Source organism: Triticum dicoccoides, chromosome 5A, assembly GCF_002162155.2.
Source record: "Triticum dicoccoides isolate Atlit2015 ecotype Zavitan chromosome 5A, WEW_v2.0, whole genome shotgun sequence".
In the NCBI taxonomy this organism is placed as follows: Eukaryota; Viridiplantae; Streptophyta; class Magnoliopsida; order Poales; family Poaceae; genus Triticum; species Triticum dicoccoides.
In genome coordinates this window covers 645,696,553-645,711,943 of record NC_041388.1, presented here as the reverse complement: position 1 = coordinate 645,711,943, position 15,391 = coordinate 645,696,553, and the positions used below count along the sequence as shown (strand labels likewise).

At 47.1% G+C, this 15,391-nt stretch overlaps 1 protein-coding gene across 1 annotated transcript in view; it reads left to right on the top strand.

Annotated features, from left to right (window-relative positions):
- The first annotated feature begins 13,793 nt into the window (after window positions 1–13,793).
- LOC119303710 (FT-interacting protein 7-like) overlaps window positions 13,794–15,391 on the top strand; it is a 9,460-nt gene continuing 7,862 nt past the window's right edge. Inside the window, exons 1-5 of the mRNA XM_037580848.1 lie at window positions 13,794–13,911; window positions 14,048–14,231; window positions 14,325–14,577; window positions 14,774–14,990; window positions 15,086–15,209. Of these exons, the coding sequence (XP_037436745.1) occupies window positions 14,070–14,231; window positions 14,325–14,577; window positions 14,774–14,990; window positions 15,086–15,209 (756 nt within the window). The 5' untranslated portion in view covers window positions 13,794–13,911; window positions 14,048–14,069. The remainder of the gene's footprint in view (window positions 13,912–14,047; window positions 14,232–14,324; window positions 14,578–14,773; window positions 14,991–15,085; window positions 15,210–15,391) is intronic.

The following is a 15,391-nucleotide window of genomic DNA, read 5'->3' as shown; positions in this document are numbered from 1 at the left end:
CATGGCCGCCTCGGAGACCCCCCTGACTTGTTCCCGACGCCAACACCTCTTATATATACCCAAACTTTTAGAACATAACCTAGATCGGAAGCTCCTCCACCGCAAGCCTCCGTAGCCACCGAAAAACAATTTAGACCCGTTCCGGCACCCTGCCGGAGGGGGGAGAATCCCTCTCCGGTGGCCATCTTCATCATCCCGGTGCTCTCCATGACGAGGAGGGAGTAGTTCACCCTTAGGGCTAAGGGTATGTACCAGTAGCTATGTGTTTGATCTCTCTCTCTCTCGTGTTCTTGATTCAGAACGATCTTGATGTATCGCGAGCTTTGATATTATAGTTGGATCTTATGATGTTTCGCCCCCTCTATCTCCTTGTGATGAATTGAGTTTTCTCTTTGAAGTTATCTTATCGGATTGAGTCTTTAAGGATTGGAGAACACTTGATGTATGTCTTGCATGTGCTTATCTGTGGTGACAATGGGATACTCACGTGATCCACTTGATGTATGTTGTGTGATCAACTTGCGAGTTTCGTGACCTCGTGAACTTATGCATAGGGGTTGGCACACGTTTTCGTCTTAACTCTCCGGTAGAAACTTTGGGGCACTCTTTGAAGTTCTTTATGTTGGTTGAATAGATGAATCTGAGATTGTGTGATGCATATCGTATAACCATACCCACGGATACTTGAGGTGACATTGGAGTATCTAGGTGACATTAGGGTTTTGGTTGATTTGTGTCTTAAGGTGTTATTCTAGTACGAACTATTGAATAGATCGATCAGAAAGGATAACTTTGAGGTGGTTTCTTACCCTACAATAATCTCTTCGTTTGTTCTCCACTATTAGTGACTTTGGAGTGACTCTTTGTTGCATGTTGAGGGATAGTTATATGATCCAATTACGTTATTATTGTTGAGAGAACTTGCACTAGTGAAAGTATGAACCCTAGGCCTTGTTTACTAGCATTGCAATACTGTTTACGCTCACTTTTACCACTTGCTACCTTGCTGTTTTTATATTTTCAGATTACAAAAACCTATATCTACCATCCATATTGCACTTGTATCACCATCTCTTCGCCGAACTAGTGCACCTATAAAATTTACCATTGTGATGGGGACACAAATACTCTTTGTTATTTGGTTGCAGGGTTGCTTGAGAGAGTCCATCTTCATCCTACGTCTCCCATGGATTGATAAACCTTAGGTCATCCACTTGAGGGAAATTTGATTATACTTGATAATATGGGTATTACAAGAGTTGATCTACCACGAGATCGGAGAGACTAAACCCTAGAAGCTAGCCTATGGTATGATTGTATGTTGTCCTACGGACTAAAACCCTCCGGTTTATATAGACACCGGAGAGGTTAGGGTTACACAAGGTCAGTTACAAAGGAGGAGATACACATATCTGTATTGCCTAGCTTGCCTTCCACGCCAAGTAGAGTCCCATCCGGGCACGAGACGAAGTCTTCAATCTTGTATCTTCATAGTCTAACACTCGGGCCAATGGAGATAGTCCGGATTTCCGGAGACCCCCTAATCCAGGACTCCCATAGTAGCCCCTGAACCAGGCTTTCAATGACGATGAGTCCGGCGCGCAGTATTGTCTTCGGCATTGCAAGGCGGGTTCCTCCTCCGAATACATCACAGAAGAATTTGAATATAAGGATAGTGTTCAACCCTGCAAAATAAGTTCCACATACCACCGTAGAGAGAATAATATTTCCACAAATCCAATTTGCTGACTTGTTTTGGCAACACGACATTACGTCATGGCCCGGTGATTATTCGAACCGTTTCTTTTAACTAGCCCCGCACATAATGCGAGCCAGTTTTTTGACACATCTCGTCAAAGCAAAGATCGTGTCCCCTTATCACGGGATTCTCATCATTACGGGCGTGGGTAACCCAACCGCATTTAGGACTCCTAGAATATAGGCAAGCCCCAAACGGCCACGGAGAGGACGCTTGGTATTCACCCTCTTTATAAAGGGCCAAGACTTTCACTTTTCTCCCTCCCGTGCTCAATCGAATCCTTCCCCCGCCTCGAGTTCTAACACCCAAAGCCCAGGTCAGGTGCTCCGGATCTTCAACCATGTCCGGATCCAGCCTTCAAGGCCGATGGATGCCCTCCTCTGTTACAGAAGAAGATATCAAGAAGTTGAGGGAGGCCAGATATCTGACCGCCAAAGTTTCGCATCGGCTGCCTGCCCGAGGGCAGGTCGTCCCTACTCCTGAACCCAATGAAAATGTCGTGTTCATCTCCCACTTCCTCCGAGGTCTAGGCCTCGCTCTGGATCCCTTCGTAAGGGGTTTGATGTTTTACTACGGGCTAGACTTCCATGATCTAGCCCCGGACTCCTTTCTTCACATCTCGGCATTTATTGTCGTGTGTGAGGCCTTCCTCCGCATTACCCCTCACTTCGGCCTGTGGCTCAAGACCTTCGATGTGAAGCCGAAGACAATCGAGGGGCAGCACGCAGCGTGCAGAGGAGCATAAGCAAGATTGCGGGAGCTCCGTGGCCAAAAGGTTCCTTTCCAGAGGTGTCGGGATTATGGCAACAGGAGTGGTTTTACATCACAGCTCCCAGAAGTGCCAAGTGGGTGGCTCCCCCCGCTTTTCGCTCGGGCCCCCCACCACAACTGATGTCATGGATTAGCATAGGGCTGAGCTGGGGTTCACCCAAGGATGTGCCTATACTGCAAAGCCGTATTCAAGATCTCTTCGAGGGAGATTTTAATTTGGTTATGGTAATGAAAGTCATGCTGGTTCGTCGAGTCCAGCCTTGCAAACACCGGCCCCTTCACTTGTGGGAGTTCAACCCAGAAGGACCACGCGCTATTCAGAGTTTCCTCGGCCTGACGCACGAGGAGATGTACAAGTCATTCTTCGGACCTCAAACAGAGTATCCGGACACTACCGAGGATGTGGGCCTGAGTAGCAACCGGGCCGTCGAACAAGTAAGTAATCCTCTAGCCGAACACACCATCTTTTATTTACCATGATGTCATTTCTGAGAAATCGCCCTTTGACCAGGACTGGCTAACAAAGGCGAAGATGATTCGGTGTTCGGCCCCCCTCCCTGAGGGTTTGGAAATCCGGTACTGGAAAAGATGCTCGAGCTCGCACCTTGCCCGGAGCCCTCGAAGGAAGACACAGGTGGGATAATATGGGCGAAAGCGGGCCCCCATCGCTGCCAGTTCCAACCGAGGGAATGAGCGCCTCCATAAGGGAGGATAACCAAGGAGAAGATTCTGACCTTCTCTCGCTACGGGGGAGGAAGAGGACTGCCTTTGAGGATCCGGAAACCGAGACCTCCAAACGGGAGAAAAGGTCTCCAACAGAGGGTCCTGCCTCGGGGGTTGCTCTTGCCGCACAAAGTCCACGCGGGGATCAGCCCTCCCACGAGTTGTAAGTGATAAAAAATACTTTAATAGTGAAGGTATACTACTTTTCCTCTGAGAAAAATAACCGAAGCATATATCTTGAAATTCGAATCTTAGCCCCTCTCAGCTGAGCTCGTCTTCGGGGGATCTTCTTCCGGAGATGATGGAGAGCGAAACGCCTCCCCCGGACTCCCCCACTCAAGAAGTGGGCGACCTCGAAGTGTCGTCACAGAGGGCCTCTCCGGATCCGGTGAGACCAGAAGATAATCCCATAGTCAACCGAAGTCCCCAGCGTCCGGCTCTCGAAGAGAGCAAACAAAAGAGTCCGGCACCGTCTGGTATGCGGTTGGACATTCTGAGGGAGCTGTTGGAGCGAGCGGCCATCTCAGAAGAACACCGTATGTTGATGGGTATGGTGATGGGAAGAATTTTGTCCGCCAAAAGGGGATTACATGATGCCTTTATGAGTCTACTAACGGGCTTTGAGGTACGTGAAATGACATACTTTTTGATAGTACCGCACATGTTAGGTGTGCCCTGTGTAGATAGTAGCCCCTGAGACTCTGGTTGTCGTCGAGAACGGCGGTGAACAAAGGATCATAGTTCCAGGTAATAACCAGACTGCCTTTATGTGCAGGTGGTGGAGGCTCCGGTGGCTAGCCGGACTAGTGAGTTTGCCGAACTAAAGTGGCAATTGGATGCGGCAGACGCCGACATCGAGCTTGTTAACAAGCGGCTTGACGAGTCACTGGGTAAGTAATGTTTTCTGGTGAATGTCACAAAATAAGAGCAGCATGATGTCAGTATCTTCAATGTGTTGTCACTGCAGACGGAGCTGCCACCATGGAGACCCTTCGGGCGAAACTTGCCCGAGCCGAAGAACAAGCAAGAGCTAGTAATGCGGCTGCTTTGAAGGCGGCCGAAGAGTTAAGAGCCGAGAAGGCTGCACATTGCGAAAGCAAAGAGAAGATCGCCAAGATGGCCGTGGAATTAAAAGGCACTGCCAACCGTTGCCAGTTCCTTGAAGAAGAAAACCGAGCGAAGGCAGCGGACCTTGAAAAGGCCACGATGGCGACCAAAGACACTCGCTCTGCTATGAGGGCGAAGAAGGAGGAGCTGCGTGAAGCCAGGGATATTGTGGCTGGGAAGCCCTTTCTGCTGCAGAGGAAGTTCGGAGATCCACGGTATGCCCCTCTGGATCGGCTGTGGAGTTCGGCAGACGCATATATAGACTTGGCTGCAAGCGCTGTCGATGCGGTCGAATACTTCCGAGATCAGACAGATCGTGAAGTGGACAAGCTGTTCTAGTCGCAATTTAACGTTCCAAAGCGTCCGCTTCCCTTGGATGATCAGCTAACCGAATGGGCCGAACTTAATAGGTTGTCCGGACTTGCCATGAGGTCTGTCGTAGATCATTTGTGGCCGGAGAAGCCAAAGCCGAACAACTATTTCAGCTTAGTGCAGCAGTTCCTTGGTGCGGTGCCACGCATCAATGCGATGAAGAGGTCGGCATGCATAGAAGGCTCGCGGATGGCCTTTGCCCGTGTCAAGGCATACTGGGCGGAGATGGATGCTACCACTGTTGCGGCGCAAGATTCGGGCATAGGCCGAGTAGCTGACGAGCACTATTTTGAAGAGGTTCTTGAGGGTGCTCGTTTGATAGAGGCCTAGTGCTCGAAGAATATTATGTTTGAGTGACATGTATTCCCATTGTAAACACAATGTTTTTATGAAATGTAGTAAGGCTGTATTTATACTTTTGCCGCAAAGTAATATGGTGCCTCATATGCGGCCGTTTACGTATATATGTATATAACCTGAAAGATTGCAGTCGTCGGCTTCAACCCCCACGCATATAATGCGGGGGTGCTCGCAAAAAACGCGTGTTCACACTTAACCCAACGTCTTGGTCCTATTAAGGAGGTGATAGCACAGCGAACGAGGCAACCGGACTATGATGCTTTAACACTTTCGCTTAGCCATAGGAGTTTGACGGTGGGGCTACTATATAGCCCCTGGTGGCTCCGCACTCTCCCGAACTCGGGGTGCGTATATGTCTGGCCAGGAAACGGCCCTTCATTAAAGCGGAGGAATTCTAACATTCCGATAGGTCATCGAGTGGTTGACCAGTCTCGCGCTATATCATGACATTCAGTTTTCGGCTTTCTCTACTGAGGTGCTCATCCGGACGAACCAGGGCACAATTGCAGTAGTTCTCCTGGTGCTGCCTTAGACTATAGAATGGAACGTAAGGCACCAAAACACAGGAGCCGGGGAAACCCAACATTTGACCAAAGACATGATTCGGAGCTGATGCATATAAGGCCAAACTCGCGACGTCGAACACTCCCTAAGGTATTCGGTCTTTATGGTATAAACCGGGCCTAAATAGTGCCCTTTGTAAGAAGCCCCTTGTGTCCGGGTACGTGAGTTATTCTGACGTGGCCACATGCCAAGACGTCAGCATCCTTCTCAATTGTACTGAGAATCCTAGGGATGTATATCAACAAGAGACAGTAAAAAAGGTTTACGCAAGGTATTAATCTAAAAAGAATCCTTGGAGCGGGTCCTTGCTGCACGTCTGCGCCTGTGTCTCCATTGTGTCGTATCCTGGACGGGTGTAGCACGATGGTCATCTGTAAAAGAGAGGAACTTAGGTGAAAAGTTGTCGTGCAAAAAGGTAGTTTTTTAAAGAAACCATGTATAATTAAAGATGAGTAAAAGTTGCCACTTGTCTGCGCGCGTTGAGCCCCTTGTATTTGTAATAGGGGTGTGGACATCAATCCGGTATGAATTACATATAGCTGAGCCGGACTCGTCTAACCGTGTCCGTGGTCTTGATGACCTATCAAATGTTTTAGTTAGTGAGGCCATTTTTAGTGTGCGGCTGCCAAGGCAGTCGCACTCTCTTCAGCGCGCAAATATCGCTCATCCATTCACTGTAATGATGCCACGTGGACCAGGCATCCTGAGCGTGAGGGAAGCGTAATGCGTTATTGCATTAAATTAAGCGAAAGCTTCGCGTCCAAGTAGTGCTTGATAACCACTTTGGAACGGAGCAATGTGGAAGGTTAAACGTTCGCTATGGAAGTTATCGGGGAAGCCGAATATAACCTTTAGTAGCACGGAGCCCGTGCAGTGAGCCCCTAGGCCTGGCGTTACTCCTTTAAAGGTAGTGTTGCTATGGCAAATTTTTGTTGGGTCTATTCCCATTTTGTGGATTGTATCCTGGTATATCAAGTTTAGACTGCTGCCACCATCCATCAGGACTCGTGTGAAGTGGTATCCATCAATTATTGGGTCTAATACCAGGGCAGCCCATCCTGCACGTCGGATACTTGTTGAGTAATCACAATGGTCGAAAGTGATCGGTTGAGATGACCAGTGGCAGGACTCCGCGGTGATAGGCCCTTGGGCATATTTTTCTGGGAGTGCTGCTTTGTTACTCCCCTTGATCACGTATAACACGTTGACTATTTTGACTTCTGGTGGAAACTTCTTTTGTTCCCCAGTGTCTTGCTTGAGAGGCTCATCCTCATCTTCGCTAGGTGTATCCTCCCCCTTGTGTACGGCGTTGAGCTTGCCGGACTGCTTGAAGACCCAACATTCTCTGTGGGTATGATTAGAGGGTTTGCCAGGGGTGCTGTGGATCTGACATACTTGGTCCAGAATTTTGTTTAGGCTGGACAGTTCGTCTCTGGCGCCTTTACGGGGGGCTTTTGCTGACCTGGCCGAGAGCTTCTGAATCTGGCATTTACTGCCGTGCTCTTCGTGTTGTCTTCTTTATTCCGGCGTTTGTTATTGTTGTTGCACCGTGATTTCCCGTTTCCATCTCTAACTTCGGAAATACTTGGGTCACTGGTGCTGCATCTGGCTAGCCAGCTATCCTCACCCGCGCAAAAGCGGGTCATGAGGCTTGTTAATGCTGCCATTGTTCTCGGCTTTTCTTGGCCGAGGTGTCTGGCAAGCCATTCATCACGGACGCTGTGCTTAAAAGCTGCCAAGGCTTCGGCGTCCGGACAGTCGACTATTTGGTTCTTTTTAGTAAGAAACCTGTTCCAAAGTTTTCGGGCGGACTCTCCAGGCTGTTGAGTTATATGACTCAAATCGTCCGCCTCCGGAGGTCGGACGTAAGTCACCTGAAAATTTGCCCGAAAAGCATCTTCGAGATCCTCCCAGCTTCCAATGGAACTTTTGGAGAGGCTCTTAAGCCAGTGCCGAGCTGGCCCTTTGAGTTTGAGGGGTAAATACTTAATGGCGTGGAGGTCATCTCCTCGAGCCATATGGATATGGAGGATATAATCCTCAATCCAGACACCAGGGTCCGTTGTTCCATCGTATGCCTCTATATTTACGGGTATGAATCCCTCTGGAAATTCATGATCCAGCACCTCATCGATGAAACATAGGGGGTGTGCGGCACCCCTGTATCCGGGAGTACCGCGTTCTTCGGATGTTTGTTGTGCTGCGTTGTATGCTAGAGCGTACTTACGTGGTCCATAGATGGATCTGGTTGTGCCGTCCTTTTGATGCAAGTCCTCGTGTGGATCGTGTATTGGCTTATGTGCGGCGTTGTTTGCCGCTCTATGTTGGCCGTGAGGTCGCCTATCCGGCCAGATGGCTGTTTTGATTTTTGGTTGTGGGGGGTCTAGGGCCTCCTCATCGAATTCAGGTAGCAACTTCCGCTTCGGGTAGCTCTTGGTAGGGCGATTACTGTCATACTTGGCTGTTGTGTTGAGTACTTTGTTCCATCTGATTTGGAGTGTGTTTTGTGCAGCCTTGAGCCTTTGCTTCTGCTTTTTTAGACTCCTCGCGGTGGCAACTAGCCTTTGATGGGCATTCTGTTGCTCCGAGTGTCTGTCCGGTGTGACGTCATCTGGACTATGATCTTTTACAGAATCGGGTTGTTCGGCTTGATTCTCCGTGTTGCCGTGGTCCGGCAATGGTTCCCCCTGGTCTAATGTTGGGTTTGTGTGATTGTTGTTTCTACCGAGGCGGGATTTGGGGCGGCGCTTACGCCGCCATTTTGACTGCTTCTCGAGGGAACAACCCTTCGCTGCGTCCTTCCGTTCCTCGTCGTCGTTTTCCTTTGGTGTGTCCACCATGTATACGTCATGTGGTGAAGTAGTTGTCCAGTGCCCTGTGGGCAGTGGTTCCTCTTCGTCTCCCGCATCGTTGTCCATATCGTCGATGTCTTCGGAGTCGAAGTCGAGCATGTCGGTTAAGTCATCGACAGTGGCTACTAAGTGGGTGGTGGGTGGGCCGTGAATTTCTTCGTCGTCCGCATCCCTGTCCCGCCGGACATAGTTCGGCCAGGATTCTCCTGACAAGGAGAGAGACCTTAATGAGTTCAGTATGTCGCCAAAGGGCGAGTGCTGAAAAATATCCGCAGAGGTAAACTCCATGATCGGCGCCCAATCGGATTCGATAGGAACGGGCGCAGGCGGTTCGGAGTCTGTGGCCGGAGAAGGATCCGGTAGTTTAACAACATGGCTCTCGTGCAAGGTAAGGTCGATGTTTGGCTCGATCGCCACTAAGGGTAAGGCCTCCGTGGCGGGGTCCATCCACCCGTCCATGGACGGCGCAACTGGCTCCGAATTGAGGGTCGGAGCGGCTGCCTGTGCGATCTCCTGAACACTGTCCGATGGTAGAGCTAAATCATACTCATCGTGACCGCGTGACGCACAAGCAGAGGCTCAAATCCGTTGAAGATCAAGTCTCTGCGGATATCGGCCGTGTAGTTTAAGCTTCCAAACCTGACCTGGTACCTGGTGGCCATGGGCGTAACTTTCAATCTGCTCCAGACGGCCAAGCGAATTGGCCCGCAGTGCAAAGCCACCGAACACGAAGATCTGTCCGGGGAGAAAAGTCTCAACCTGGACTGCATCGCTATCGATGATAGTAGGAGCCATCAAGCCTAACGGCGACGACACAGAGGAACTCTCAATGAAAGCACCAATGTCAGTGTCAAAACCGGCGGATCTCGGGTAGGGGGTCCCGAACTGTGCGTCTAAGGCGGATGGTAACAGGAGGCAGGGGACACAATGTTTTACCCAGGTTCGGGCCCTCTTGATGGAGGTAAAACCCTACGTCTTGCTTGATTAATATTGATGATATGGGTAGTACAAGAGTAGATCTACCACGAGATCAGAGAGGCTAAGCCCTAGAAGCTAACCTATGGTATGATTGTATGTTGTCCTACGGACTAAAACCCTCCGGTTTATACAGACACCGAAGAGGTTAGGGTTACACAAGGTCGGTTCCAAAGGAGGAGATACACATATCCGTATTGCCTAGCTTGCCTTCCAAGCCAAGTAGAGTCCCATCCGGACATGAGACGAAGTCTTCAATCTTGTATCTTCATAGTCTAACAGTCCGGCCAATGGAGATAGTCCGGCTGTCCGGAGACCCCCTAATCCAGGACTCCCACAATCATGTAGTTGACATCGTATTTGTGGCAAAGCCACTTTCAGAATTCCTTCATACATGTCGCTCTTGATTCATCTCATATCCCAGTACACCGCTGGAGGCATTCACATAGAGTCATATTTTTGTTCTAGTATCGAGTTGTAACATTGAGTTATGAGTAAATAAAAGTGTGATGATCATCATTATTAGAGCATTGTCCCATGTGAGGAAAGAAGGATGGAGACTATGAAAGAAAGAGGCCAAAGGCCCAAATGAAAAAAGAGGCCAAAGAAGCCCAAACAAAAAAAGAGAGAGAAAAAGAGAGAAGGGACAGTGTTACTATCCTTTTTCCACACTTGTGCTTCAAAATAGCACCATGATCTTCATGGTAGAGAGTTTCTTATTTTGTCACTTTCATATACTAGTGGGAATTTTTCATTGTAGAACTTGGCTTGTATATTCCAATGATGGGCTTCCTCAAAATGCCCTAGGTCTTCGTGAGCAAGCAAGTTGGATGCACACCCACTTAGTTTCTTTAATGAGCTTTCATACACTTGTAGCTCTAGTGCATCCGTTGCATGACAATCCCTACTCCTCGCATTGACATCAATTGATGGGCATCTCCATATCCCGTTGATTAGCCGCGCCAATGTGAGACTTTCTCCTTTTTTGTCCTCTCACATAACCCTCATCATCATATGCTATTCCACCTATAGTGCTATATCCATGGCTTGCGCTCATGTATTGCGTAAGGGTTGAAAAGGCTGAAGCGCGTTAAAAAGTATGAACCAATTGCTCGGCTTGTCATTGGGGTTGTGCATGATGGGAGCATTTTGTGTGACGAAAATTAAGCATGGCCAAACTCTATGATTTTGTAGGGATGAGCTTTCTTTGGCTATGTTATTTTGAGAGGACATAATTGCTTGGTTAGTATGCTTGAAGTATTATTGTTTTTATGTCAATATTAAACTTTTGTCTTGAATCTTGTGGATCTGAACATTCATGCCACAATAAAGAAAATTACATTGATAATTATGGTAAGTAGCGTTGCACATCAAAAATTATGTTTTTATCATTTACCTACTCGAGGACGAGCAGGAATTAAGCTCGGGGATGCTTGATACGTCTCCAATGTATCTATAATTTTTTATTGTTCCATGCTATTATAATATCCATCTTAGATGCTTTATATGCATTTATATGCAATTTTATATGATTTTTGGGACTAACGTATTAACCTAGAGCCTAGTGTCAGTTTCTATTTTTTTTCCTTGTTTTTGAGTATCATAGAAAAGGAAAACCAAACGAAGTTCAATTGACCTGAAAATTTACGGAGATCATTTTTGGACCAGAAGAAGCCCATGAAGCATCGGAGATGGACCAGAAGAGTCTCGAGGCCATCACGAGGGTGGGGGCGCGCCCTACCCCCCCCCCGGCGCGCCCCCCTACCTCATGGCCGCCTCGGAGACCCCCCTGACTTGTTCCCGACGCCAACACCTCTTATATATACCCAAACTTTTAGAACATAACCTAGATCGGAAGCTCCTCCACCGCAAGCCTCCGTAGCCACCGAAAACCAATTTAGACCCGTTCCGACACCCTACCGAAGGGGGGAGAATCCCTCTCCGGTGGCCATCTTCATCATCCCGGTGCTCTCCATGACGAGGAGGGAGTAGTTCACCCTTAGGGCTGAGGGTATGTACCAGTAGTTATTTGTTTGATCTCTCTCTCTCTCTCTCGTGTTCTTGATTCGGAACGATCTTGTTGTATCGCGAGCTTTGCTATTATAGTTGGATCTTATGATGTTTCTCCCCCTCTATCTCCTTGTGATGAATTGAGTTTTCTCTTTGAAGTTATCTTATCAGATTGAGTCTTTAAGGATTTGAGAACACTTGATGTATGTCTTGCATGTGCTTATCTGTGGTGACAATGGGATACTCACGTGATCCACTTGATGTATGTTTTGGTGATCAACTTGCGAGTTCCGTGACCTCGTGAACTTATGCATAGGGGTTGGCACACGTTTTCGTCTTAACTCTCCGGTAGAAACTTTGGGGCACTCTTTGAAGTTCTTTATGTTGGTTGAATAGATGAATCTGAGATTGTGTGATGCATATCGTATAACCATACCCACGGATACTTGAGGTGACATTGGAGTATCTAGGTGACATTAGGGTTTTGGTTGATTTGTGTCTTAAGGTGTTATTCTAATACGAACTCTTGAATAGATCGACCAGAAAGGATAACTTTGAGGTGGTTTCGTACCCTACAATAATCTTTTCGTTTGTTCTCCGCTATTAGTGACTTTGGAGTGACTCTTTGTTGCATGTTGAGGGATAGTTATATGATCCAATTACGTTATTATTGTTGAGAGAACTTGCACTAGTGAAAGTATGAACCCTAGGCCTTGTTTCCTAGCATTGCAATACCGTTTACGCTCACTTTTACCACTTGTTACCTTGCTGTTTTTATATTTTCAGATTACAAAAACCTATATCTACCATCCGTATTGCACTTGTATCACCATCTCTTCGCCGAACTAGTGCACCTATAAAATTTACCATTGTATTGGATGTGTTGGGGACACAAAAGACTCTTTGTTATTTGGTTGCAGGGCTGCTTGAGAGAGACCATCTTCATCCTACGCCTCACATGGATTGATAAATCTTAGCTCATCCACTTGAGGGAAATTTGCTATTGTCCTACAAACCTCTGCACTTGGAGGCCCAACAACGTCTACAAGAAGGTTGTGTAGTAGACATCAGCGGTGTGGTTGGGGGTCATGACGGTGACAGCGAAGTTGTAGTTCAGATCAAACTCAACGGTCTCGGGCTCCCTGGTGACAAGTGTGTGGTCAGAAAGACGCACTAGAGCACAATGAACACATTGGACATGACAGCAAAGGTCAAACGCTTGCTCACCTTGTGGGAACCGAGGTTGCGACATTGACGTTCGGTACTCGTTGAGATTGCGCTACAGGATGCTCTGGTCATGCGATTGGTGTCAAAACGATGCACTAGTGTGCGAGGGTGAGGTGGGGTAGGCGAGCAAGGCTTGGGGTGGTCCAATTCGCCGAAGGGTTACTGACGAGCTAGCCAGCTAGCCTAACGACGGGGCGTAAGGGGGTTTATAGGACATGGCGACGTGTGCATGTCCTAAAGGGTTTACAGGGGCGTCAAATAGCCTTCTTAACTTCTTGTCCACATTTGTTTTTTGTGCCAAGTGTGCAACGGGATCTAGTGACTAGAACCCGGCGAAAAATCCATTGACCTATCGGTACTATTTACCCCTTAGAATGAGTTATTCAAGAGGTATCATCCTGCAGTTGAATAATGAAAACCATACTTCCTGGTGGTGACACATGGATAATTTTTTTGTTAGTTCCATGTATAAATCTCCATGGAAGCTCGCGGTGTCATTATTGGCTCGCTCCACATACAATTCATATTCTGACCGATATTCTCTGCATTGGCACTATTGTTTGTTTGTTTCTTTCTTTCTTTCTTTTGTCAGAACTCTGCATCGGTACTCAACATCCGTGTTTGATTTTGTTTAAAAGAAATACTGTTTAGGATATAGAATCCGCAACGTCCGTGCGCATTTGCTTTGAATTCGTCCATGCGTGTTCCAGTGTGAATCCTCGCGGCACTCTCGCCAGCGCAGCCGCGTCCACAGTATCATCTATCATATGGGGGGTTGGGATGCTGCTGGCACCACACACAGAGACACATTCATCCAGATGCAGCTCAAGCGTGTTCTCAAGGTGCCGTTGACTTGATAGGCCGATACCAAATCCCCATCCCCTTCACTGGACAGCTAAATCTGAAGCTCAATCGCCTTCACGAGGCAGCAGCACGGCCTGTCCAGGTGGTAATTCTCAGTTTCTTTTCACTGAATGGGTCCCAAATTGCAGATCGTGTTCTCGCTAGCTTCAATCTGAGAAGCTGCTGCTGCTGCTGGCGTCTGCAGATTATCACTAATTGGTCGCAGCTCTCTTGCAACTAGACTGCGCTGTCAAGCGGCACGGCTCGGAGAGAGTTTGAGTCGCAGCAGTAAACGCAACAAGGGGAGCCAAAGTCAACATTACTGCTTTGTATTTGCATAATATACAGGTGAGTGATCTTAATTTGTTCGGTACTGTATAGCATATCGATATCACTATTAATTAGCTACCCGAGTAATTGGGGATCTTGGTCTGGCAGGCTCATACTACATACAGTATATAATCAGTTTGCTCTAACTTTTCAGGTTAATTGCTTACTGACTGCAAATGGAACGCAAAGCTAGCACTGCACGAAGTGACCTAGAGCAGATGTTAGCCGATGAAACCGCAGAGCCCAAGGCCCTGCCATTATCACTTTTACAGGACATTACAGGTGATTTCTCTGATGACCAACAGATTGGAAGCGGTGGATTTGCAGTCGTTTATAAGGTATGTATACATTGCAATCCTCATCATGCTTGATTTGGTAACTCGGAATCAAACCGATGATATGCTAACAGGGCCTGCATGCTCCGAAAGCAGGGAATAATTGGCAATAGGGCGGTCACCGTGAAGAGGCTGTCCAACGCTTTAATGGATGAAACGGAATTTCATCGAGAGGTTCAATGTCTCATGCGGGTCAAGCACAAAAATGTAGTAAGATTTTTAGGATATTGCGCCGACAGGCAAAGAAGTATGGAAAAAATTGACAAGAAACTTGTCATGGCAGATGTTCATGAAAGATTGCTTTGCTTCGAATATATACCTAAAGGCAGTCTTGATAAGTATATCATGGGTAAGAGTACGACCATGTGGCCTCTAACTTTTCTCTTTATTTATTCTCATTTACTACAATGTGTCATATAACATCTACTTCCTTTGTCCCACAATATAAGATGGTTTTGCAAACTATATATTGTGGGACAGAGGGAGTGGTTTTCAAAAGTCAAGACATAAAATCGTAAACCCGGTTTCTCCTCTCCCCTTTATAGATGCAAGTCGTGAGTGGAGAACGTGCTATAAAATAATTAAAGGGATTTGTGAGGGTCTACAGTACCTTCATGAGAACCATATTGTTCATTTGGATCTGAAACCAGCCAATATACTGCTTGATGATAGTATGACACCGAAATTAACTGATTTTGGTCTATCGAGATGCTTCGACGAAAATCAAAGCCAGGATATTACAAAAACTATTATAGGGACAATGTAAGCTAGATGACTTCTCTTTGAATTAAAGTCAGTGTTTCATGATATGTCATAATGTACTCTCTTCCTACATTAATTGGTCAAAACTTTTATAGGGGATATTTGGCGCCAGAACTTCGCGAAGGTGGTGTAATTGCACGCAGTGCTGACTTGTATAGTCTTGGTGTTATCATCATTGAAATACTGACTGGGCAGAAGGGGCATCAAGCTACCGATGATGTAAGAACAACATATGTCATTGTTAGGAAGATAAAAGCTCAATTTCCTTTTAGGCTAAGAAGGATTGACTTTTAAATAGTTTTCAAGGTCATACTTCGCATATTTTCATTACAATTTAGATTGAGATGTTGCATAATATCATTTATGGAAGCACACCTGCTAGTAGAAAGCACATTTTGCAT